General features: G+C 38.9%; 3 protein-coding genes across 3 annotated transcripts; all 3 read right to left on the reverse strand.

Annotated features, from left to right (window-relative positions):
* Positions 1–476: 476 nt before the first annotated feature.
* LOC126622653 (secreted RxLR effector protein 161-like) lies at positions 477–3,898 on the reverse strand. Its single transcript, XM_050291409.1, has 3 exons — positions 3,421–3,898; positions 920–980; positions 477–501 (listed from the first exon to the last, which is right to left on the reverse strand). Exons 1-3 carry the CDS (start codon positions 3,896–3,898, stop codon positions 477–479), a joined length of 564 nt encoding a protein of 187 aa, XP_050147366.1.
* Positions 3,899–12,875: 8,977 nt separating this feature from the next.
* LOC126623242 (pathogenesis-related protein 1-like) lies at positions 12,876–13,613 on the reverse strand. Its single transcript, XM_050292064.1, has one exon. The coding sequence runs from the start codon at positions 13,567–13,569 to the stop codon at positions 13,084–13,086; it is 486 nt and encodes a 161-aa protein (XP_050148021.1). The 5' UTR covers positions 13,570–13,613; the 3' UTR covers positions 12,876–13,083.
* Positions 13,614–17,134: 3,521 nt separating this feature from the next.
* Positions 17,135–22,825, reverse strand: LOC126622654 (secreted RxLR effector protein 161-like). Its single transcript, XM_050291410.1, has 5 exons — positions 22,348–22,825; positions 19,441–19,560; positions 19,306–19,358; positions 18,985–19,022; positions 17,135–17,240 (listed from the first exon to the last, which is right to left on the reverse strand). Exons 1-5 carry the CDS (start codon positions 22,823–22,825, stop codon positions 17,135–17,137), a joined length of 795 nt encoding a protein of 264 aa, XP_050147367.1.
* Between the last annotated feature and the right edge of the window lie 4,246 nt (positions 22,826–27,071).

Below are 27,071 nucleotides of genomic sequence, written 5' to 3' on the forward strand. Positions count from 1 at the left end.
CGAAACTAAGAATACGAAATACGTAATTTTAAATAGTGAAATATGAGGACGGGATTTCACACTACTTCGACCAATGTTGTTGATATTTTCTTTTTAGGATTGTACTTGGGTACTCACTAGTGAGTACTCACATTTTGATTGTGATTATTCACCTTTTGATTTTGTCCAATAATATTTTATGAAATGTTTTATTGTTTTGAAAAATAATGCACATATGTTACTAACTTTTCTTGGGTAATAAAAAATAAAGAACATATGACATTTTTTGAATCGGCCAAAATCAGAAAGTGAGTACATAGATTGGTGAGTATTTATGTATTTAGGGTTGGACTATTATTTAATCTTTGAGGAAAAATTTTGCCTTTAAGGTAATTAAGGAAAATTATTAAAAAAATCTTTTTTTAATGCTTGATTTGACCCAATTATGTATTTTGAATGTGGAATGCTTGCTAACATCAAATACCTGAATGTTGGAATCAAATCTGAGTAAACTTGAGCAACCTGCAAAACAGTAAAACAATTGTGAGCAATCCTTAAACCCAGGGGGGGAGATGGGTGTTCATGCCAAAAGCTTTCCAACGGTCAAGTAAGTGAATGATTTTTAGACTCTAGTGAGTAAGAGAATTGAAGTGTATAGATTGTGTTACCATGGATGAACCCTAGGTGGGTGTATTTATAGTGTAGGAAAGAGACCTTTTTAGGATATAGTCCTCGTTCTAAGACGAGAGAATCCTAAAGGATATCTAGTAAATAGATATTGCATCCTCTTAGGAGTTGTGATTACTTGCAGCACAGGCCTATCCTTAGATTGTAGGGACTCCAAGAGACTTATAGGATCTGATTGTGTTCATATTCAGATCAGATCACGTATGGAACATGCATGGTCATCCAACGGAGTTGTTAGGACTTTACCTAGTACCCCGGAGTAGAGTGATGGTAGCACCCTGTTTCGTCTGATATAGCACCACCCGGAGTTGGAGCTGGTGAGTCCATGATCGAACTTTTAAGGTAACAACATTCAAATTTGACTCACTCTGGCCTTGGAAAATCATGGTCCCCCACTGAATTCATTAGAAAAAACAATTTCTCAACAAGTTAACCTACTATTTAGGAATACCATAATTGTGGTTCATGAATTTTCATTGCTGGAGTAAGGCAGATCGAAATACTAATACCTTAGAAGTCCGATCATGGACCCAACAACTTCGGCAGCGAAGCTGCATAGATGGATCATGGAGAAACGTTGTCACTATTAACCTATTTTGAAGCAGTGAGTGAAGTCCGTCAACTTCGCTAAGATTGACCATGCTTATTCCGTATGACTGAAGGAAAAATTTTTGTCCTAGCTAAGAACAAGTATGAACATTTGAATACACATGCAAGCTATTAACACTTTAAAGTAGGCATGCATCCAAAAACAATTCATAAAACCCATGACTTTCAAAGCCTAGTATATGGTGAACCAAAATAAACTCTTTAACAACATTAAAGAGAAGTAAAGATTTAGAGTTTCTTTACCCTTGAAGCTCATCCTTGTTTACACAAGGGATTCACCCAAGTGGAGGGCCTTCAAGTCACCTCCAAGCTCCTTGAATCCTCCTTGTGTTTTCCTCCCTTTAGTGCTCCTTTGATGATTTGAGGAAAAAGGATTTGTTCTCCAAAACACCAAAAGCTTGATATCTCTAAGTCTCTTCACCAAGGTTGTATCTTGTGAAGATGATATGGATGACTAAGGGAAGAAGAGATTGCTAGATGTCCCTCCCCTTAGTGGCCGGCCTCCTTAGAAGAAAATGGAGAAAATGTTTCACCCAATTTCAACAAGAAAAACCCCAATGAGAAAATAGCTATAAAGTTGCTTTTATAACCTTTTCTTTGGTGAGTGGCAAACTTGTAATTAAGCAAACTTTGCCCATCCACCCTAATGGCCGGCCATCCTTTGTTATTGGGCTAATTTGCCCATTTTGTTTTAGTTTTCATACAACTTAAACATAATGGGCCTTTTGGACCAAAACGCTTTTGGGCCCCGAAACCCAAAACCAACATATAAGCCCAATACGAACCTTTCGTAAAATTAATTAACTAATTAATTAATCTTGACCATTCTTCAATTAAACCATTTAATTGCTTATCCATTTCATATAATTTCTTCACATACATCCTTACTCGGTGTACGATCCATTAGGTTCCAATTAGCGAGGCAGTGGGCGATGTTACTCTTAACTATTGATTGTGAATTGAAACCACATTTCAATTCTCCCTTTAATGATTAGTGTTACCTAATCATTTGGGCTTCCACAAACCATGAGTGACACCTAGCAGTATGTCATGGTTACCCAAGCTAAGTAGAATTGGTTGGAGAACCTATCCAGTTACAACTACAATGCAATACGGTCCTTCTCTAATACAATACTCTTAATCACATTGTTTAAGCGATAGTTTGTTTCATGTCTACTATCCAATGTGATACTTTCATATATGATTCCCTTGAATATGATTTGGAACAAACTTCCTAAGTCATATTCATTTGCTTTGGCCAAAGACTTTAGAATCATATCTTAGAGTATTCTCCCTCCACCATGGAAGGTTAGAGATCCCTTGTTGTACATTCATATGCCTACATGACTAGATAGCTTGACCCCAACAATGTCGTGGACACTCCAAAGGAATGCCGTTGACATGATCAAAGATCAAGGACCTAACCATTAGACATCGATGATGCCTCAGGTCAAAGGACTACTTTGCATATTGCAACCTTAGAGTTCATACATGACATGTATGTTCGAACTCTCTTTTGATCGTAGTTCAGTGTACTCGAGTACTCTTTCGAGCACCTATGTGTTTGTCTTAGTGTCCAACACCAAATGACTTGAGACTAGTTATACTCACGATTGAGTCAACATAACACATACTAGCCTTAGCGGATTGTCAATGCCCAATTAGCAATCCTATGGCTAGGAACATTTTAGGAATGAACATAAGAGAAAGGTCTCGATAATCTAACTCATTAGATCACTTATCTCTTAATCAAATACATTCCTTGGATTCCCTTATTGCTTAAACACATGATACAATAAATAGTGATTAACAATAAGATTTGCCCTCCATTAAACATATAAAAGTTTAACACAATAAGTATTCCAAAAAGCTATTACATCAAATGAGTGGCTTTGTGGGCATACTTCCAACAATCTCCTACTTGCACTCAAAGCCATCGTCCCATGTATCTAATACCCATCTTTTCCATATGACGGTCAAGCTGGATCTGAGACATTGGCTTTGTCAGTGGATCTGCTACGTTATCGACTGAAGCAACTTTGAGGATGTTGATTTTCCCCTCGGCAACATATCTTCTAATGATATTAAAGCGTCTGTCAATATGCTTGTTCTTTTGATGTGCCCTGGGTTCCTTGGCTTGAGCTATCGCCCCACTATTATCACAGTACAAAGTTACTGGTGATGTAATGGTTGGAACCACCCCAAGTTCAGTGATGAACTTCTTCATCCAGAACGCTTCTTTGCCGGCTTCAGCTGCAGCGACATATTCAGCCTCTGTCGTGGAATCAGCAATTACACTTTGCTTCTTGCTTTTCCAACTGACAGCCCCACCATTCAGAGTGAATACATATCCGGAGTTGGAACTTCTATCATCGACGTCAGATTGGAAATCTGCGTCTGTATAGCCTTCCACTCGCAACTCTGATGCTCCTCCATACACGAGGAACATGTCCTTAGTTCTTCTTAAGTACTTAAGGACCGTCTTGACAGCTCCCCAGTGTTCTGATCCTGGGTTAGATTGATATCGACTAGTAATGCTCACATCATATGCAATATCTGGCCTTGTGCATATCATGGCATACATGAGACTTCCTATGGCTGAGGCATAAGGAATACAACTCATTTGCCGTATCTCTTCAGGAGTCTTAGGTTCCATGGATTTAGAAAGGTGAATTCCATGTCCAACAGGAAGAAAACCTTTCTTAGATTGTTCCATCTGGAACCTACTTAGCACCTTATCAATGTACATAGATTGGGATAATCCAATTAATTTTCTGGATCTATCACGATAGAGCTTTATCCCAAGTACATAAGATGCATCTCCCAAATCTTTCATGTGGAAGGTTTTGGACAACCACACTTTTACAGAAGAAAGTACTGCAGTGTCATTCCCGAATAGTAATATGTCATATACATATAACACCAGGAATACAACTGCATCCCCAACGACCTTTTGATAAACACAATTGTCGTCTTCGTTTTGAGTAAAACCAAACGTTTTGATCTCAATGTCGAAGCGAATGTTCCAGCTCCTGGAGGCTTGCTTAAGTCCATAAATGGACCTTTGAAGCTTGCATACCTTAGTCTTTTCAGACTTGGACACGAAACCCTCGGGTTGAGTCATATAGAGCTCTTCCTCTAGGTAGCCGTTCAGAAAAGCCGTCTTCACGTCCATTTGCCATATCTCATAATCATGGTATGCAGCTATCGCAAGCAAAATCCGAATGGACTTAATCATGGCTACAGGAGAGAAAGTTTCTTCATAATCAATCCCTTCTCTTTGCCTGTAACCCTTGGCTACTAGTCTAGCCTTATAAGTCTCCACGTTCCCATCAACGCCTATCTTCCTCTTGAAGACCCATTTGTTTCCAACAGGTACAATACCTTCTGGAGGGTCTACAAGAGTCCAGACCTGATTTTGATACATGGAATCCATCTCGGATTTCATGGCCTCTTGCCATCTCTTTGAATCAATGTCGAACATTGCTTCAGTGTAGTCTCTAGGGTTCTCCTTTGTTTCATTGTCACCTAGAAGGTACAATTCATCAAAGTCATTGTCTAAGCCATACCTCTTAGGTGGCTTACTAACCCGTTCAGATCTACGTGGAGCTAGGGGTTCAGGAACAGGATTGTCAATATGTCGAGTGCTTGTTTGTGGTTCATTATTAATCTCATTAATTTCCATCTGTTTGCTTATAGTTCCTTTGAGAACAAATTCGTCCTCTAGAAACTTAGCAGTTCTGGCGACAAAGACTTTCTGGTCGTCAGGATGGTAGAACTCATATCCCATAGTTTCTTTAGGATATCCCACAAAATAACATCTTACTGATCTCGCTTCAAGCTTAGTAGCTTCAAGCGTCTTGACATATGCTTCACAACCCCAAATCTTAACATGTTTAAGACTTGGCTTTCTTCCATGCCATATCTCATAGGGCGTTTGTGGAACTGACTTGGAAGGTACTCTATTAAGCAAGTAAGCTGCTGTATATAGAGCGTATCCCCAGAATGTTACTGGTAGATCAGCGGAACTCATCATAGAACGAACCATGTTCATCAAGGTTCGATTTCTCCTTTCAGAAACTCCATTAAGTTGTGGAGTTCCTGGAGGAGTCCACTGTGATATTATTCCACACTCTTTGAGATAATCTAGGAACTCATTACTCAGATATTCACCCCCTCGATCTGATCTTAGGGTCTTTATCTGTTTCCCAGTTTGCTTCTCAACTTCATTCTTGAATTCTTTGAACCTTTCAAAGGATTCTGACTTGTACTTCATAAGATACACATAGCCAAACCGAGAGTGATCGTCGGTGAATGTGATATAGTAGGAGAAGCCTCCTTTCGACGTGGTAGACATAGGTCCACATACGTCAGTGTGGATTAACCCTAGAATTTCAGTGGCACGCTCTCCTTTTCCAGTAAATTGAGATTTGGTCATCTTCCCTTTCAAGCAACATTCACAAGTACCCATCCGGTCATTACCCAATGGGTGGATATATCCGTCTTTCGACATCTTGCGAATCTTATCAAGGTTCACATGTCCAAGTTTAAGATGCCACGTCTTTTCTTGGTTAACATCTTCTCTAGCCCTTTTGGGTTTTGAGGTATTCCCGCTTTCAATACAGTGCAACCCACTATTCGTCTCTAGGTGAAAAAGTCCCTCTATCATATTACCATGAGAGATAATACGACCGTTCAAGTATAAAGTGCAACTCATTTTGTCAAACAATATTGAGTGCCCATCTCGTAAAAGCTTAGAGATGGAAATCAAATTCTTTATACATGAAGGAAAATATAAACAATTTTTAAGTTCCAGGACTTCCTCAGAGGGTAGGTTAAGCATGTAGGTGCCTATTGCTTTTGCTGAGATTTTAGTGCCGTTCCCAACTCGCACAATCATCTCCCCATTGCTCAGTGACTTGCTCCCCACTAGTCCCTGCATCGTATTACAGATATGTTGACTAGCGCCTGAATCAAATATCCAGGAATTGGAGCTCACTGTAAAAGAACTCTCTATGACAGAAATAGTCTCTTCAAAAGTTCTTGTCATAAGGCTCGCAATGCGCATCCTGTATTTCTTCTTCCAACGTTCATCCTTTCCACAATGAAAGCATGTTCCTTTGGATTTCTTTGCCTTCTTCTTATGCAACCTTTTCCTTATGTTTGCATTCTCACTCCCACTGTCCATTTTGAATAAGGGCTTGCTCCTTAATACATAAATAATGGGCTAAGTCCCCCAAGTATTTTTCATGAGGCCCAATTGAGGCCCAATATATGGTACATAATGTAGTCCCCCAAGTCTTCGGTCAATAGAGTCTGTTGGCTGAAGACTTCAAATTGAATCCATGTATGGGCCGAAGTGGCGGTTGTTCAGAGGCGGTATTTGTATACCCTGCACTGAAGCTTTTGTGGGTGAAGCTTTGCAAGTAAAGCTTTGAAGCTAGAGCTCTGTAAATGAAGCTTTCGAAGTTGGAGCTTTTGTAAGTGAAACTTTTGAAGCTAGAGCTCTGTAAATGAAGCTTTTGAAGCTAGAACTCTGTAAATGAAGCTTTTGAAGCTGTTTGACATGAGTGATGCTCATGAATGTTTATGTTGATTGACATGAGTGATGCTCATGGATGTTGTCATGAGTGATACTCATGAATGTTAACATGAGTGATGCTCATGAATGTTAACATGAGTGATGCTCATGAATGTTGACACGAATGATGGTCATGAATGTTTATGTATGATTGTCACGAGTGATGCTCATGAATGTTTATGTATAAATGACATGAGTAATGCTCATGTACAATTTAGAGTACTGGGCATACTTTTGTTCACCTGATTGGTTTGGGCTTTTTTTTTTAATTACCCTTTGATGGGGTTTATACATATTACCCTCTGATGGGGTTTATACAGATGTTTCCAAAAGATCTGAAAAATAAATTACATCATTCAAAAATAAATAAAGCAATCGTTGGTGCGTTGCTTTTGCTTTTGTTTTCGGCTTTGCTTTTGCTTTCTTCTTTTGCTTTCTCTTTTCCCTTTCCTTGTACTTCTCTATAAACCAAACCAGGATGCTTTGCAAGCCTGTGGAACAGCAGAAGCAGATTTGCTTTTGCTTTGCTTTTACTTTCTTTTTCCTTTTCTGTTTTTGCTTTTGTTTCCTTTTCTTTTCATAAAGTCTGCCTTGCTTTAACATAAGTGCAGGTGCCTGGGGTCCATCGGCGGCCTTCCCGGATTTTCCTTTCCGTTAGAGCTCTGTAAATGAAACTTTTGAAGCTAGAGCTCTGTAAATGAAGCTTTTGAAGCTAGAACTCTGTAAATGAAGCTTTTGAAGCTGTTTGACATGAGTGATGCTCATGAATGTTTATGTTGATTGACATGAGTGATGCTCATGGATGTTGTCATGAGTGATACTCATGAATGTTAACATGAGTGATGCTCATGAATGTTAACATGAGTGATGCTCATGAATGTTGACACGAATGATGGTCATGAATGTTTATGTATGATTGTCACGAGTGATATTCATAGCTCCAGACCTCATGTCTCCATGCTTGCACTATCCAATCTTGGCTAAAAAAAATGCTCTAAAATGCTCCAAAATGCACTTTCTTGCCAACTTTGTTATTATGACCTACAAACACATGAAAATAGCTTAAAATACATAATTAACTAAGAAATAACAACACAAATGCACAAGAACAAGCTAACTAAGTCGCATGAATATGCTTCTATCAAGGGTGAGGAGCCTTAGGAATTGGCCTCAGAAATGGCCTCTCCTAATTGTGAGGGTAAGGGGTCCTTTTATAGAATAAGGACTCCTCACTTATTACATATTTACCCCTTCCTTTATCACATAATTACATTTAAGTCCACCGAGTATTTATACGAGGTCTAAATACGAGGCCCTAATTATGGTATAAACAGTAGTCCCCCAAGTCTTCAGTCAAGAGAGTCTTTTGGCTTGAGACTTGAAATTCAGTCCCTGTGTGGGCCGAAGTAACTAGATGCTGTCTTGAACCGATGCTCGATATGAGGCAGTGCTCAATCTGAAATGACGCTCAACTAGAAGTAGCACACGCTGGGAGGCTGCTCGGCTCGTGGCTTATGTTGCCTTGGTTGGCTCGGCTTGCGGTGTTTGAAGGTGAGGGAGTCCCTTTTATAGAATAAGGGCTTACTCCTCAATACATGAATGATGGGCTAGAGTTGATGCTCTCTAATGATGGTGAGGGAGTCCCTTTTATAAAATAAGTGCTCGCTCCTCACTACATAAGTGATGGGTTATGAGTGATGCTCTCTAATGATGGTGAGGGAGTCCATTTTATAGAATAAGAGCTCGCTCTTCAGTACATGAATAATGGGTGCTTTCTAATGAAAGTAAGGGAGTCCCTTTTATAGAATAAGGGCTTGCTCCTTAATACATAAATAATGGGCTAAGTCCCCCAAGTATTTTTCATGAGGCCCAATTGAGGCCCAATATATGGTACATAATGTAGTCCCCCAAGTCTTCGGTCAATAGAGTCTGTTGGCTGAAGACTTCAAATTGAATCCATGTATGAGCCGAAGTGGCGGTTGTTCAGAGGCGGTATTTGTATACCCTGCACTGAAGCTTTTGTGGGTGAAGCTTTGCAAGTAAAGCTTTGAAGCTAGAGCTCTGTAAATGAAGCTTTCGAAGTTGGAGCTTTTGTAAATGAAACTTTTGAAGCTAGAGCTCTGTAAATGAAGCTTTTGAAGCTAGAACTCTGTAAATGAAGCTTTTGAAGCTGTTTGACATGAGTGATGCTCATGAATGTTTATGTTGATTGACATGAGTGATGCTCATGGATGTTGTCATGAGTGATACTCATGAATGTTAACATGAGTGATGCTCATGAATGTTAACATGAGTGATGCTCATGAATGTTGACACGAATGATGGTCATGAATGTTTATGTATGATTGTCACGAGTGATGCTCATGAATGTTTATGTATAAATGACATGAGTAATGCTCATGTACAATTTAGAGTACTGGGCATACTTTTGTTCACCTGATTGGTTTGGGCTTTTTTTTTTAATTACCCTTTGATGGGGTTTATACATATTACCCTCTGATGGGGTTTATACAGATATTTCCAAAAGATCTGAAAAATAAATTACATCATTCAAAAATAAATAAAGCAATCGTTGGTGCTTTGCTTTTGCTTTTGTTTTCGGCTTTGCTTTTGCTTTCTTCTTTTGCTTTCTCTTTTCCCTTTCCTTGCACTTCTCTATAAACCGAACCAAGATGCTTTGCAAGCCTGTGGAACAGCAGAAGCAGATTTGCTTTTGCTTTGCTTTTACTTTCTTTTTCCTTTTCTGTTTTTGCTTTTGTTTCCTTTTCTTTTCATAAAGTCTGCCTTGCTTTAACATAAGTGCAGGTGCCTGGGGTCCATCGGCGGCCTTCCTGGATTTTCCTTTCCAAAAATCCCTTTAGCCCTTGAGAAGCTGCAATCGTCCTGATAAGTTCAACAAGGTTCTTCTGTTCGCCATGAACTACATATTCCAGATTTAGCCTCTTAAAATGAGCAATGAACGTCCTTGAAACCATAGCAGCAACAACTCCAGACCAAAGATGCTTGGTGGTATTCATAGCTCCAGACCACAGCTTCTGGACGACATCTTGAGCTGCTGGAGGTTGTCACTGGACGACACGTGTGACAAAAGCTGGAGAAGACACAACAGGTGCTGGACGACAACGTTGGCAGCCGCGGCTGCCGCTGCTCTAAGTTCGTCGGCAGCTGAATCGGTGAGTTCCATTTATCCGAGTCAGGGTTTGGAGCTCCAGGTCGATGCTCGTACCCTTTGATCAGACGGCTGAGATTTGACACGAACAGAAAAGAGAGGTTTTGGCTTTTGGGTTCGAGGGAACACACAGAGGAAAAAGAACCAGAAATGAAGACCAAAAGCGGACCGTATCGACCTGACACTCTCTCTAATCTTTTTTTTCTTTATTTTTTTTTTTGAACTGCGATGTGAGGTCTGAAGAACCCATCTTTTACTTTTCCTCATCTCCTATCTCCTCAAACCCATTTTACGGGTTGCTAAAGGCCTTTCTTCTCGGTGACTCAATTGAGAAATCTCTGAGATCGTCCATGGAAACCGCCCGGGTCAACTTCCTCGTCAAGTCGTCGATCGGCGACAGCAAAAAGGGCGACAGCGATGACGCCGAGAGGGTAACGGAGCGAGTTCTCTAGATTTGCTGCACCATTTCCGGTTTGCTGATAAAAAAAATATTGAATCTTTGGAATACTGCAGCCAGGAGTTGGGTGCCGGCGTCGATGAGCTCGAAAGATTAAAACATTAAGGGAGAGAGAAACTGGGTTTGTGAAGGAATTTCGAGGATTTTTCAGGTGACATGTGAGGATATGATTGATCTGTGAGTTTTGATTTGATGGGTCTCTGCAAATTCCTTGGAGAATGAGGAGGAACAAGGTAGCAAGCGGCTGATGGTGGTGCGGCAGGCGAGCAAACGGGATCCAAGTCGACGACTATGAATCGCTGTGTTGATCTAGCGGTGCTCGATCTGCTTGATCATCGACATCGGGAAGCAGATCCACTTGGCTGACGAGTTAGGAGAGCCTTAAGTCACTTTCTGGATCTCTGGACTCAAATCCCACTCTTCCTCGCCGTCCAATGCATCTCCAAGTCCCTCTTGGGGATTTCTCGCCATATTTCTTTTACTTGTGTTGACAAAACTCCACCAGTTACTAACTTTTTTCTGCAACTGCTCAGATGGGTTTTGTAATTTACAGTAAGAAACATGAAAGGTTTGGTGAGTAAAGAATTAAAGCTGGGTTCTTGATGCTCTTTTTAGAGAGAGACAGTCACAGAGAGAGAGAGAGAGAGAGAGAGAATGAACCGTTGGGTTTTTGTGAAAGCTTTCGGTTTTTTGCAGATTCACAGTGGTGAGATTTGATGAAAAAATGAAAGATAACCGACATAGTTTTTTGTGTCGATTCCCACAGACAACGTCAAATGTTGATGCACAAAACCGGAGGTCTTGGAACAACGTAAATCCGACCGTGAATCTGCAAGAAATGTAAATAACACAAGATGTATCGCGGTTCATCCCAAGGTTTGGGCTACGTCCACACTGATTATATTTCTCTGAGAGTATTTGTGAGGGAGAGAGAGAGAGCTCTGAGAGTGAGAGCGTTAAGAGGGTGAGGAGCCTTAGGAATTGGCCTCAGAAATGGCCTCTCCTAATTGTGAGGGTAAGGGGTCCTTTTATAGAATAAGGACTCCTCACTTATTACATATTTGACCCTTCCTTTATCACATAATTACATTTAAGTGACCCGAGTATTTATACGAGGTCTAAATACGAGACCCTAAATATGGTATAAACAAAAGTCTAATGTAAAAAAAATCTGAATAAGATGACTTCACGATGTTATAAATATTAAACGGTCTAGTGGTATTCCTCTTTACTTGTAAGTGAGAGGTTTTAGGTTCGATTTTAATCAAAGACGAATTTGAACCACATTATTGCTAGCCCATTATGAGGCTAAGCCCACTCTCTCTCCGTTAATGTAGATAATATCGTTTGTTCCAAAAAAAAAACAAAAAAACAAGACACTACATTTTTTTTTTCCTGAAAAAAAATGTCTTATCTATTTAAAATTTGATAATTTACCTTTAAAGTGTATCACATAAAAGTTTTTGAAATGTAAATTGTGGATTTAGCGCAAAGGTGTAAGAGAATGTTTTGCTAATTTGTGCTCTGCAATGGATTGAGCTGCACCTTTCCTTGCACAGAAATATACAAAACTTTCATTCTTCGTTCTTTGAGTTTTTCTTCAGTCTTATTTCCCAATCCATAACTTAAAAAAACAACATCAAATACTAAAAACCAACACAAGTCACGTAATTTAAATTGAAAAAAACTAAATAGATTACAATCTAGTAGAGAAGGGAAGAATTTGGAGGTTTTAATGAACTTAAGGACATTTGTTTGAAAAAATATCATTAGGGAACTTAATTTTTTAAATGGTAGGATTATGAGAGATATGTTGAAAAGTGTGTGATTAAGGAAATGAACTAAAATAAAAACTAAAAACTATTTTTAACTTGTATTTATTTTGAAGATTTTGTTTTTTGTTCATTTTTCTTTGTTTCCTTCATTCCCTTCCACCAGTATTCTTCATCCCTCATTTTCGCCTCCACTCTTCTTCATCCCATATTTCCTCCAAATAATTTCTCCATAACTCAAACACATAAAAATGAAAACTAAAAATAGAAAACATTTTGATAATTATCTCACAAATATGATCTCACATTTCCACCATATAATTTCCCTTTATATTTATGGAATAGTTATTAGCACTTAAAAGTCATTATGCACTCTTTAAATATATAGATTTGACAAACCGGCATTATATCTATCAAAGACAAGGAGCAAGAAATAATTGCTTGGTCACAAGCCAGTAATTTCTTTCTAATTAATATGTGTAGTAGATTACCAAGAGAAGTTTACCACAAACATTCATCGTTTCAGCCAAATAATGTAAATTAGGGTTTTCTTGGTTGAGGCAATAGTAGGACCTCAAGCTAGGCAAGTAATTATGCAACTTTGATCGTAGCATGCATGTCTTACTAGCAAGTTACCAAAATTTATTTTAAATAAAAAAGAGTGAATTCTTGATCAATTGAAATTTACCGTCCACCATGCCAGTGGAAGGTATACACAAAGGATCGATCATCACTTATTTATTCATTTTCTTTATTCTTAATAACCTACTTATCTTCTTAGATATATCCATCAGCAAAAATTGCTAGAGTGGTTGTTGTTCTTCCATAGCTAGTAAGGCTTCTCCCCAACATAGTTGCCTGGGGGATCATAGTTGCATCCAATGAAGGTACCCCCACTGCTGCACCTCACTTTTGCGCACCCTACACGAGCCGAGTTACGCCAAACCACCTGTGTATAATGCCCACACACCTTTCCAGCAGCACACGAGTTCGACTCATAACTGTAGTCGGCTTTCTCCGCCACCCACAGGTCCACAGCCGCTGTTCCCGACATGTCACCAGTGCTCATGGCAAGGTTTTCACCGTATGGCCCACCGGAGTGCACGAGATTGCAGTCGCCAACATGTTGGTTGGCGTAGTTTTGTGCATAGCCTGCTACATTGTCATCCCACGTCAAGGGACCAACGCCTACTGCTGCTCGAGCGGCGTTGTGGGAATTGAGGTAGTCTTGGGGTGTGTCTTGGGCATGAGAGGATTGTATTAGGGCTGAGCCTAAAATGAAAAGGAGAGCTAGGGAAATATTGCACAACCCCATGTTAATGGTTTGTTCTCTTTGTGGATGGGCAAATGAGATGTTATGGTGCGGAATATTTATAATAGCGGGGAACGGTAAATGTTGATATTATGAGCTCTGAGAAATTGAGGATGTGGAAATTTATTTGCATGACTATCAAAGTTGAACGTTCACATTGCGTTATCAACTGAAGAAACCAAACCGTCGCCGAACTGATAAAACAAAACCCTACTTCTATATTTCTTTACTTACAACGGCTTACTTTTACAAGTAAAATTTATGAGAGGATTAACTTTTTCTAGTACTACAAACGATATTCTACATAGTCTAGACAAGGATGGAGATAGTTTGAACTAGGAAAGAGGATATGAACTACTATGACAATCTACCACTTGCATGAGAAGTACGAAGATTAGTCAAACTTTCTCGAGGTAATTAAATTGTCAGTATAACAAAAATAAGCAATCGTAACACCAAAAACGTGGCTACTGCTGGGGTAACAATAATATCGATCACTGACCTAGATATTATGTTGCTATGTAATACTTTAATTTCCCGATATTTGTTAACACAATTAACAATCCCTTGAAACCTTTGAAATTCATGTTGATGATGCAACATTGGAACAAATTGGAACTAATTGCTTTGGTAAATAAGCAGATCTGCTTCTTCGAATTTACGTTTGAAATTTACGTTTGTCATATCTGTTTACTTTTCTTTTAGAAAAGTATATGATCGATGCATGTAGGAAACGTATATGTTCATCTGTTGAAGGAAAGGTCTACTAAGCCTTCCCGTCATATTCTATGCACTGTTGCAATACGTGTGGTATACGGGTCTTCTCCGAAGTTTTATTTTCTTGAAACAAATATATTTTGGATGTGGAAGTCTCACTAAACTACACAATCACCTAACCATAAATTTGGCATTATTTATGGTTTTGAACTCCTCTTTAGGAAAACTGAATTTAAGACTTTCAACTTACAAGTTAGGAAAAAATAAATACCACTATATTGTAGTAGTAGAGGTGCGAGTCTTCTTTCAATTAAAATAAAATAGAATATTATGAACCTCTCATTTTTTTTCCCTAACATTATAGAGGAGAATAATTGAGTTAAGTCACACAATTGTTAGGGTTCAAGATTTTTGTATATGAATTTCGTTGTAGTAATTGAGAGAATAAAGGACTGCATTTTCTGAGAATGAAAGATGTAGTTGCAGAGAGAATGTTTGAAGGACTGTATAAGATGCAATCCATTACCAATCCTTTCATATATTTTATAATATACATATTTATTTGTTTAATTACTACTTTAAGTTTTAAAATTGTTAAATTATTTTATCTCATTATATTATAACATGTGAATAAATAACATCATATTACCCTTAATATTGTGTTCAAAAGGGATATCTGTTGTACGTGGTTTAGTGTTGTCCGCGAATGTCCTCAACGCAAGACTTTTACCCGAATTGTGATGGCATTATTAGCATTAGCATACTTTTGGACATAAAGGCTACTACGTCAGCATCCTACGTCAGCATCCTACGTCAACTTTGGTAGCATTGAGACGCACGAAAATGTGGAACACGATGGCCTGTATGTATTGGGATATAGTGTGGAAAAGTTGGCGGCGAACCGTCTGGCGTCTCGGCGTTGTAAGGAAGCATGTGATTTAATTTGGGTCGATAGGTCCCCATCTTCCTTTATTCATGTTTTGTGTAATGATGACCTTCTTTGTTCCTCCTAATTGCTTTCTGGTAGTGCAAGGTGAGACGCTTTAGCATTAGATGCGTCGTCGTGGTTTTTCTGACCCCCCTTTGCACTACTCTTTTCTAGTAGTTTATTTGGTTGTTTGCCTCGGTGTAGGCTTTCTTGTTTCTCTTTGACATATTTGCCCGGTTATTGATATTTCCGTTTTCCCAAAAAAAAACTTGCTTTGTTGAAGTCCACATAATTTTTTTTTAAATTTAAAAAAAAAAATTGGAACCATGTGTATGTCTTTGGTTCCGGACGAAAGTGTTGGAAACTACGACCTGTCTATATTCAGAAGTGTGGAAAATATGGGACACAGACCCCTCTTTCCTTTAAATTATTGTACTAATTTTGAATCATTCATCCTACCCGTAATAATAATAATTTACAAAAAATTGGAACTATATTAGATCAAGTCGTTAGTCACGGAAGAAAATGTGGACACTATACCAATATGTATTGGGATATATTGTAGAGAATTTGCTTTGTTAATGTCCGAATGGATTTAGGTACGACTACAGTTGTAATATCGTTAGTTGTCATTAGTATTACTGTTTAGTGAAAATATTCTCCATTTGTAAGTGGGGAGGTCTCATTTTAACTTTGAGTTCAAATCTAATTGTCACGCCCCAATCCTGACATACGTACATGATCGACATGTGACATCACTTAGTACTCGTATATCTAACATACCCCGCCTCCAGGATATGGACAATCACAAGAAAGATCCAATTGCGTAGTAATTTTTCGTATACTCTATGGCTGCATCTAACCTCTTTGTTAGATTGCCTTCGTACCCTCCGATGAGATCAAGCCATTCGTAGTTCACTATTTGTTAAACTATGAACTATTCGTAAAATACTTCCTAGCAGAAAACATAGAGTACCACACTACACATCAATCATAAGCCAAGCAAGAGTTGTCATCTTACCATTCACACACACATATGCTTTCCAACACCATTCAACAATCACATCAATCAATAACACATACAATACACCAAAATGCAGGGCTAGAGCGACACAGTTCGGGAGAAGCCTACATCCCTGAAGCTTTCTCAATTTAGACCGAATCCAAGGAATCAGCGAAGTCAAGGATGTGATTTCGGACCACTCAACGAAATCCTACAAAATTGGGTTCCGGACCACTTAACGGAATCAAAGTACCAAACGAGATTCTGGACCTCTCAACGGAATCCAAATCAGGATACGATTCCTGACCACTCAATGGAATCACGGAGTAAAAGGGATTCTGGACCTCTCAACGGAATCTAAGTGGATACGATTCCGGACCACTCAACGGAATCTAGACGGAGCAGGGAATCAGACCACTCAATGGAATCCCAGCAGAACCCGGTTCTGTACCACTCAACGGAACTGAGTGGAAGTCTAGGAAACATAACAACGACTCGAAGAAACAAGACATGAATCAAGTTACTCAATTTAGAATGGCTCAACAAAATAAGAGATGAAACAATGAAACTAGATATGAAACAAGCTTCGAAGCAACAAACCCCAGGACAATGGGTTAACGGTTCACTACGAGCCCTCACATTTCATCAAACAATTCAACAAGCACTTCGAATCACATTTCAAAAATATCATCAATACACAAGTCAAATCACATTTAATAAACATAGATCAATGGCTAAATATAAAAAAAAAAAAATATCACATTTCAATAGAAATCACATTTATAAAATCAAGTGATATCCACAAAGGATACTAAATACAAAATCAGGGTAATAACCATATCACATATCTTAAAGTCACTCACTAACCAATGTAGGCCCACTAGACTTCGCTTAATCTCTAATAGTACTAATTTTAGTATTTAAGAACGATTTGAATCATGTTGACCAAAAGTCAACTCTCTGTCAATGGTGGGTTCCGCAACCCTACATAATTCGATCTGGAACATCCGCCCACAGATTTCTGATCTGTAACCTCCCAAGAGTCTCATTAATCTTCTAGAACAATATTCTAAAGTTTTAGAACGATCCAACTGTCGGATCTCCGCCAATCACTAAAATTAAATTGCGGTCAATGTTTGGTTTTACAAATTTAGAAATTCAATTTGGGAAGATCCGTACCTCGGATTTCCAATCTGTAAGTTCCTAAGGTCCTCAAATATTACGTTTAATAACATATTAACATTTATTGACAATCTAACGGTTGGATCTTCGTTTGCTACATTACTCAAGTGGTGGACCCTAATGGAACTAGGTCCAAACGACAGAATTTCATCGAACGGAGGTCAAATATGAAATTAGAATATCAAATTTAGCCTAGAAATTTAAAGTTGGCCCACTGGCCAAACGCTGCATGCGACGGTTTCCAGCAAACGAAAACCTAATTTTCCGACTAACTCCAAAAATTACCAAATTTTATAGGATTATAGAGCACAACAAGGGGAACAAATTTCATACCTAGGCTGAAGTCCAATTCGTCCAGGAAACGCCTGAAAACATCGTTGATCCGTCAGAACCCTAGAAATGGGTGTTCCTCGATTCGTTGAATTTGCAGCTCTGCCGCCCGCAAACTTGTTTGGGCTATATTCCTGGACTCAAGAGATGCCTAAGGGTGGTGGTGGTCGATGGAAATTTTTTCAGAAATGGCGGATTTGTTGCCTACACGCACGAAGCCCTCGGCTTTGATTCTTACAGAAAGACACCAAATCAACTCGGGTTTTAGGGGGAAATGGAAAATGACTTAATGCTGAGTTGCTTCCAGGTGATGGGTGGCTACGAATCACCAGAAAAAAAATGCCTGAAAAGGCGTCAGAAAACATGGTGCCGCCGGATTGGGTCTCGAGTTAAAGGGAGGGATCTGATTCCCTCATTCTCTCATCCCTCCTTTCCCCTCCTTGATTTTCCTTCTAATTCGCCTGTTTCTCCCACCTCTCTCTCCTTATCTCCCCATCCTAGCCACATAAATGGCACCAAATCAATGCTCCAGCAAATCTGAAGCCTTTCAGATAATGGTCAAATGATAATTTTGCCCTTGTCTTTACTTGTATATATCTCGTTCGTTATAGCTCCGTTTGGTGAACAGTTTTCCCTTACACACTCGTGAGGTCAAGCTCTATCCAAATATGTAAATAAGAATGACAAAACATATAGGAATTAAATACATCATCGAAAAGTACGTTTAGTTCATTAAGGTCTTTTTCATCCTTTTACTTATCGAAAAAAAACTATACGCCGTAATTATAAACGCATCGAAACTAAGAATACGAAATACGTAATTTTAAATAGTGAAATATGAGGACGGGATTTCACACTACTTCGACCAATGTTGTTGATATTTTCTTTTTAGGATTGTACTTGGGTACTCACTAGTGAGTACTCACATTTTGATTGTGATTATTCACCTTTTGATTTTGTCCAATAATATTTTATGAAATGTTTTATTGTTTTGAAAAATAATGCACATATGTTACTAACTTTTCTTGGGTAATAAAAAATAAAGAACATATGACATTTTTTGAATCGGCCAAAATCAGAAAGTGAGTACATAGATTGGTGAGTATTTATGTATTTAGGGTTGGACTATTATTTAATCTTTGAGGAAAAATTTTGCCTTTAAGGTAATTAAGGAAAATTATTAAAAAAATCTTTTTTTAATGCTTGATTTGACCCAATTATGTATTTTGAATGTGGAATGCTTGCTAACATCAAATACCTGAATGTTGGAATCAAATCTGAGTAAACTTGAGCAACCTGCAAAACAGTAAAACAATTGTGAGCAATCCTTAAACCCAGGGGGGGAGATGGGTGTTCATGCCAAAAGCTTTCCAACGGTCAAGTAAGTGAATGATTTTTAGACTCTAGTGAGTAAGAGAATTGAAGTGTATAGATTGTGTTACCATGGATGAACCCTAGGTGGGTGTATTTATAGTGTAGGAAATAGACCTTTTTAGGATATAGTCCTCGTTCTAAGACGAGAGAATCCTAAAGGATATCTAGTAAATAGATATTGCATCCTCTTAGGAGTTGTGATTACTTGCAGCACAGGCCTATCCTTATATTGTAAGGACTCCAAGAGACTTATAGGATCTGATTGTGTTCATATTCAGATCAGATCACGTATGGAACATGCATGGTCATCCAACGGAGTTGTTAGGACTTTACCTAGTACCCCGGAGTAGAGTGATGGTAGCACCCTGTTTCGTCTGATATAGCACCACCCGGAGTTGGAGCTGGTGAGTCCATGATCGAACTTTTAAGGTAACAACATTCAAATTTGACTCACTCTGGCCTTGGAAAATCACAACATAACACATACTAACCTTAGCGGATTGTCAATGCCCAACTGGCAATCCTATGGCTAGGAACGTTTTAGCAATGAACATAAGAGAGAGGTCTCGATAATCTAACTCATTAGATCACTTCTCTCTTAGAACAAATACATTCCTTGGATTCCCTTATTGCTTAAACACATAATACAATAAATAGTGATTAACAATAAGCTTTGCCCTTCATTAAACATATAAAAGTTTAATACAATAAGTATTCCAAAAAGCTATTACATCAAATGAGTGGCTTTGTGGGCATACTTCCAACAGCACCCTGTTTCGTCTGATATAGCACCACCCGGAGTTGGAGCTGGTGAGTCCATGATCGAACTTTTAAGGTAACAACATTCAAATTTGACTCACTCTGGCCTTGGAAAATCATGGTCCCCCACTGAATTCATTAGAAAAAACAATTTCTCAACAAGTTAACCTACTATTTAGGAATACCATAATTGTGGTTCATGAATTTTCATTGCTGGAGTAAGGCAGATCGAAATACTAATACCTTAGAAGTCCGATCATGGACCCAACAACTTCGGCAGCGAAGCTGCATAGATGGATCATGGAGAAACGTTGTCACTATTAACCTATTTTGAAGCAGTGAGTGAAGTCCGTCAACTTCGCTAAGATTGACCATGCTTATTCCGTATGACTGAAGGAAAATTTTTTGTCCTAGCTAAGAACAAGTATGAACATTTGAATACACATGCAAGCTATTAACACTTTAAAGTAGGCATGCATCCAAAAACAATTCATAAAACCCATGACTTTCAAAGCCTAGTATATGGTGAACCAAAATAAACTCTTTAACAACATTAAAGAGAAGTAAAGATTTAGAGTTTCTTTACCCTTGAAGCTCATCCTTGTTTACACAAGGGATTCACCCAAGTGGAGGGCCTTCAAGTCACCTCCAAGCTCCTTGAATCCTCCTTGTGTTTTCCTCCCTTTAGTGCTCCTTTGATGATTTGAGGAAAAAGGATTTGTTCTCCAAAACACCAAAAGCTTGATATCTCTAAGTCTCTTCACCAAGGTTGTATCTTGTGAAGATGATATGGATGACTAAGGGAAGAAGAGATTGCTAGATGTCCCTCCCCTTAGTGGCCGGCCTCCTTAGAAGAAAATGGAGAAAATGTTTCACCCAATTTCAACAAGAAAAACCCCAATGAGAAAATAGCTATAAAGTTGCTTTTATAACCTTTTCTTTGGTGAGTGGCAAACTTGTAATTAAGCAAACTTTGCCCATCCACCCTAATGGCCGGCCATCCTTTGTTATTGGGCTAATTTGCCCATTTTGTTTTAGTTTTCATACAACTTAAACATAATGGGCCTTTTGGACCAAAACGCTTTTGGGCCCCGAAACCCAAAACCAACATATAAGCCCAATACGAACCTTTCGTAAAATTAATTAACTAATTAATTAATCTTGACCATTCTTCAATTAAACCATTTAATTGCTTATCCATTTCATATAATTTCTTCACATACATCCTTACTCGGTGTACGATCCATTAGGTTCCAATTAGCGAGGCAGTGGGCGATGTTACTCTTAACTATTGATTGTGAATTGAAACCACATTTCAATTCTCCCTTTAATGATTAGTGTTACCTAATCATTTGGGCTTCCACAAACCATGAGTGACACCTAGCAGTATGTCATGGTTACCCAAGCTAAGTAGAATTGGTTGGAGAACCTATCCAGTTACAACTACAATGCAATACGGTCCTTCTCTAATACAATACTCTTAATCACATTGTTTAAGCGATAGTTTGTTTCATGTCTACTATCCAATGTGATACTTTCATATATGATTCCCTTGAATATGATTTGGAACAAACTTCCTAAGTCATATTCATTTGCTTTGGCCAAAGACTTTAGAATCATATCTTAGAGTATTCTCCCTCCACCATGGAAGGTTAGAGATCCCTTGTTGTACATTCATATGCCTACATGACTAGATAGCTTGACCCCAACAATGTCGTGGACACTCCAAAGGAATGCCGTTGACATGATCAAAGATCAAGGACCTAACCATTAGACATCGATGATGCCTCAGGTCAAAGGACTACTTTGCATATTGCAACCTTAGAGTTCATACATGACATGTATGTTCGAACTCTCTTTTGATCGTAGTTCAGTGTACTCGAGTACTCTTTCGAGCACCTATGTGTTTGTCTTAGTGTCCAACACCAAATGACTTGAGACTAGTTATACTCACGATTGAGTCAACATAACACATACTAGCCTTAGCGGATTGTCAATGCCCAATTAGCAATCCTATGGCTAGGAACATTTTAGGAATGAACATAAGAGAAAGGTCTCGATAATCTAACTCATTAGATCACTTATCTCTTAATCAAATACATTCCTTGGATTCCCTTATTGCTTAAACACATGATACAATAAATAGTGATTAACAATAAGATTTGCCCTCCATTAAACATATAAAAGTTTAACACAATAAGTATTCCAAAAAGCTATTACATCAAATGAGTGGCTTTGTGGGCATACTTCCAACAATCTCCTACTTGCACTCAAAGCCATCGTCCCATGTATCTAATACCCATCTTTTCCATATGACGGTCAAGCTGGATCTGAGACATTGGCTTTGTCAGTGGATCTGCTACGTTATCGACTGAAGCAACTTTGAGGATGTTGATTTTCCCCTCGGCAACATATCTTCTAATGATATTAAAGCGTCTGTCAATATGCTTGTTCTTTTGATGTGCCCTGGGTTCCTTGGCTTGAGCTATCGCCCCACTATTATCACAGTACAAAGTTACTGGTGATGTAATGGTTGGAACCACCCCAAGTTCAGTGATGAACTTCTTCATCCAGAACGCTTCTTTGCCGGCTTCAGCTGCAGCGACATATTCAGCCTCTGTCGTGGAATCAGCAATTACACTTTGCTTCTTGCTTTTCCAACTGACAGCCCCACCATTCAGAGTGAATACATATCCGGAGTTGGAACTTCTATCATCGACGTCAGATTGGAAATCTGCGTCTGTATAGCCTTCCACTCGCAACTCTGATGCTCCTCCATACACGAGGAACATGTCCTTAGTTCTTCTTAAGTACTTAAGGACCGTCTTGACAGCTCCCCAGTGTTCTGATCCTGGGTTAGATTGATATCGACTAGTAATGCTCACATCATATGCAATATCTGGCCTTGTGCATATCATGGCATACATGAGACTTCCTATGGCTGAGGCATAAGGAATACAACTCATTTGCCGTATCTCTTCAGGAGTCTTAGGTTCCATGGATTTAGAAAGGTGAATTCCATGTCCAACAGGAAGAAATCCTTTCTTAGATTGTTCCATCTGGAACCTACTTAGCACCTTATCAATGTACATAGATTGGGATAATCCAATTAATTTTCTGGATCTATCACGATAGAGCTTTATCCCAAGTACATAAGATGCATCTCCCAAATCTTTCATGTGGAAGGTTTTGGACAACCACACTTTTACAGAAGAAAGTACTGCAGTGTCATTCCCGAATAGTAATATGTCATATACATATAACACCAGGAATACAACTGCATCCCCAACGACCTTTTGATAAACACAATTGTCGTCTTCGTTTTGAGTAAAACCAAACGTTTTGATCTCAATGTCGAAACGAATGTTCCAGCTCCTGGAGGCTTGCTTAAGTCCATAAATGGACCTTTGAAGCTTGCATACCTTAGTCTTTTCAGACTTGGACACGAAACCCTCGGGTTGAGTCATATAGAGCTCTTCCTCTAGGTAGCCGTTCAGAAAAGCCGTCTTCACGTCCATTTGCCATATCTCATAATCATGGTATGCAGCTATCGCAAGCAAAATCCGAATGGACTTAATCATGGCTACAGGAGAGAAAGTTTCTTCATAATCAATCCCTTCTCTTTGCCTGTAACCCTTGGCTACTAGTCTAGCCTTATAAGTCTCCACGTTCCCATCAACGCCTATCTTCCTCTTGAAGACCCATTTGTTTCCAACAGGTACAATACCTTCTGGAGGGTCTACAAGAGTCCAGACCTGATTTTGATACATGGAATCCATCTCGGATTTCATGGCCTCTTGCCATCTCTTTGAATCAATGTCGAACATTGCTTCAGTGTAGTCTCTAGGGTTCTCCTTTGTTTCATTGTCACCTAGAAGGTACAATTCATCAAAGTCATTGTCTAAGCCATACCTCTTAGGTGGCTTACTAACCCGTTCAGATCTACGTGGAGCTAGGGGTTCAGGAACAGGATTGTCAATATGTCGAGTGCTCGTTTGTGGTTCATTATTAATCTCATTAATTTCCATCTGTTTGCTTATAGTTCCTTTGAGAACAAATTCGTCCTCTAGAAACTTAGCAGTTCTGGCGACAAAGACTTTCTGGTCGTCAGGATGGTAGAACTCATATCCCATAGTTTCTTTAGGATATCCCACAAAATAACATCTTACTGATCTCGCTTCAAGCTTAGTAGCTTCAAGCGTCTTGACATATGCTTCACAACCCCAAATCTTAACATGTTTAAGACTTGGCTTTCTTCCATGCCATATCTCATAGGGCGTTTGTGGAACTGACTTGGAAGGTACTCTATTAAGCAAGTAAGCTGCTGTATATAGAGCGTATCCCCAGAATGTTACTGGTAGATCAGCGGAACTCATCATAGAACGAACCATGTTCATCAAGGTTCGATTTCTCCTTTCAGAAACTCCATTAAGTTGTGGAGTTCCTGGAGGAGTCCACTGTGATATTATTCCACACTCTTTGAGATAATCTAGGAACTCATTACTCAGATATTCACCCCCTCGATCTGATCTTAGGGTCTTTATCTGTTTCCCAGTTTGCTTCTCAACTTCATTCTTGAATTCTTTGAACCTTTCAAAGGATTCTGACTTGTACTTCATAAGATACACATAGCCAAACCGAGAGTGATCGTCGGTGAATGTGATATAGTAGGAGAAGCCTCCTTTCGACGTGGTAGACATAGGTCCACATACGTCAGTGTGGATTAACCCTAGAATTTCAGTGGCACGCTCTCCTTTTCCAGTAAATTGAGATTTGGTCATCTTCCCTTTCAAGCAACATTCACAAGTACCCATCCGGTCATTACCCAATGGGTGGATATATCCGTCTTTCGACATCTTGCGAATCTTATCAAGGTTCACATGTCCAAGTTTAAGATGCCACGTCTTTTCTTGGTTAACATCTTCTCTAGCCCTTTTGGGTTTTGAGGTATTCCCGCTTTCAATACAGTACAACCCACTATTCGTCTCTAGGTGAAAAAGTCCCTCTATCATATTACCATGAGAGATAATACGACCGTTCAAGTATAAAGTGCAACTCATTTTGTCAAACAATATTGAGTGCCCATCTCGTAAAAGCTTAGAGATGGAAATCAAATTCTTTATACATGAAGGAAAATATAAACAATTTTTAAGTTCCAGGACTTCCTCAGAGGGTAGGTTAAGCATGTAGGTGCCTATTGCTTTTGCTGAGATTTTAGTGCCGTTCCCAACTCGCACAATCATCTCCCCATTGCTCAGTGACTTGCTCCCCACTAGTCCCTGCATCGTATTACAGATATGTTGACTAGCGCCTGAATCAAATATCCAGGAATTGGAGCTCACTGTAAAAGAACTCTCTATGACAGAAATAGTCTCTTCAAAAGTTCTTGTCATAAGGCTCGCAATGCGCATCCTGTATTTCTTCTTCCAACGTTCATCCTTTCCACAATGAAAGCATGTTCCTTTGGATTTCTTTGCCTTCTTCTTATGCAACCTTTTCCTTATGTTTGCATTCTCACTCCCACTGTCCATTTTGAATAAGGGCTTGCTCCTTAATACATAAATAATGGGCTAAGTCCCCCAAGTATTTTTCATGAGGCCCAATTGAGGCCCAATATATGGTACATAATGTAGTCCCCCAAGTCTTCGGTCAATAGAGTCTGTTGGCTGAAGACTTCAAATTGAATCCATGTATGGGCCGAAGTGGCGGTTGTTCAGAGGCGGTATTTGTATACCCTGCACTGAAGCTTTTGTGGGTAAAGCTTTGCAAGTAAAGCTTTGAAGCTAGAGCTCTGTAAATGAAGCTTTCGAAGTTGGAGCTTTTGTAAATGAAACTTTTGAAGCTAGAGCTCTGTAAATGAAGCTTTTGAAGCTAGAACTCTGTAAATGAAGCTTTTGAAGCTGTTTGACATGAGTGATGCTCATGAATGTATATGTTGATTGACATGAGTGATGCTCATGGATGTTGTCATGAGTGATACTCATGAATGTTAACATGAGTGATGCTCATGAATGTTAACATGAGTGATGCTCATGAATGTTGACACGAATGATGGTCATGAATGTTTATGTATGATTGTCACAAGTGATGCTCATGAATGTTTATGTATAAATGACATGAGTAATGCTCATGTACAATTTAGAGTACTGGGCATACTTTTGTTCACCTGATTGGTTTGGGCTTTTTTTTTTAATTACCCTTTGATGGGGTTTATACATATTACCCTCTGATGGGGTTTATACAGATGTTTCCAAAAGATCTGAAAAATAAATTACATCATTCAAAAATAAATAAAGCAATCGTTGGTGCGTTGCTTTTGCTTTTGTTTTCGGCTTTGCTTTTGCTTTCTTCTTTTGCTTTCTCTTTTCCCTTTCCTTGTACTTCTCTATAAACCAAACCAGGATGCTTTGCAAGCCTGTGGAACAGCAGAAGCAGATTTGCTTTTGCTTTGCTTTTACTTTCTTTTTCCTTTTCTGTTTTTGCTTTTGTTTCCTTTTCTTTTCATAAAGTCTGCCTTGCTTTAACATAAGTGCAGGTGCCTGGGGTCCATCGGCGGCCTTCCCGGATTTTCCTTTCCGTTAGAGCTCTGTAAATGAAACTTTTGAAGCTAGAGCTCTGTAAATGAAGCTTTTGAAGCTAGAACTCTGTAAATGAAGCTTTTGAAGCTGTTTGACATGAGTGATGCTCATGAATGTTTATGTTGATTGACATGAGTGATGCTCATGGATGTTGTCATGAGTGATACTCATGAATGTTAACATGAGTGATGCTCATGAATGTTAACATGAGTGATGCTCATGAATGTTGACACGAATGATGGTCATGAATGTTTATGTATGATTGTCACGAGTGATATTCATAGCTCCAGACCTCATGTCTCCATGCTTGCACTATCCAATCTTGGCTAAAAAAAATGCTCTAAAATGCTCCAAAATGCACTTTCTTGCCAACTTTGTTATTATGACCTACAAACACATGAAAATAGCTTAAAATACATAATTAACTAAGAAATAACAACACAAATGCACAAGAACAAGCTAACTAAGTCGCATGAATATGCTTCTATCAAGGGTGAGGAGCCTTAGGAATTGGCCTCAGAAATGGCCTCTCCTAATTGTGAGGGTAAGGGGTCCTTTTATAGAATAAGGACTCCTCACTTATTACATATTTACCCCTTCCTTTATCACATAATTACATTTAAGTCCACCGAGT

The sequence above is a fragment of the Malus sylvestris genome, chromosome 5, assembly GCF_916048215.2.
Source record: "Malus sylvestris chromosome 5, drMalSylv7.2, whole genome shotgun sequence".
Lineage (NCBI taxonomy): Eukaryota > Viridiplantae > Streptophyta > Magnoliopsida > Rosales > Rosaceae > Malus > Malus sylvestris.

Bases quoted from the DNA above. Each gene is read 5' to 3' on its own strand.
- LOC126623242 (XM_050292064.1), bottom strand. From the start codon at position 13,569: ATGGGGTTGTGCAATATTTCCCTAGCTCTCCTTTTCATTTTAGGCTCA.
- LOC126622653 (XM_050291409.1), bottom strand. From the start codon at position 3,898: ATGAGTTGTATTCCTTATGCCTCAGCCATAGGAAGTCTCATGTATGCC. The intron at 981-3,420 runs TAGCTCAAGCCA...TGGACTCACCAG, and splicing joins CTGTGATAATAGTGGGGCGA to CTCCAACTCCGGGTGGTGCT. The intron at 502-919 runs GTACTAGGTAAA...ACTGTTTTGCAG, and splicing joins TACCATCACTCTACTCCGGG to GTTGCTCAAGTTTACTCAGA.
- LOC126622654 (XM_050291410.1), bottom strand. From the start codon at position 22,825: ATGAGTTGTATTCCTTATGCCTCAGCCATAGGAAGTCTCATGTATGCC. The intron at 19,359-19,440 runs GTACTAGGTAAA...GAACACAATCAG, and splicing joins TACCATCACTCTACTCCGGG to ATCCTATAAGTCTCTTGGAG. The intron at 17,241-18,984 runs GTATTTGATGTT...GGGAGGTTACAG, and splicing joins GATTTGATTCCAACATTCAG to ATCAGAAATCTGTGGGCGGA.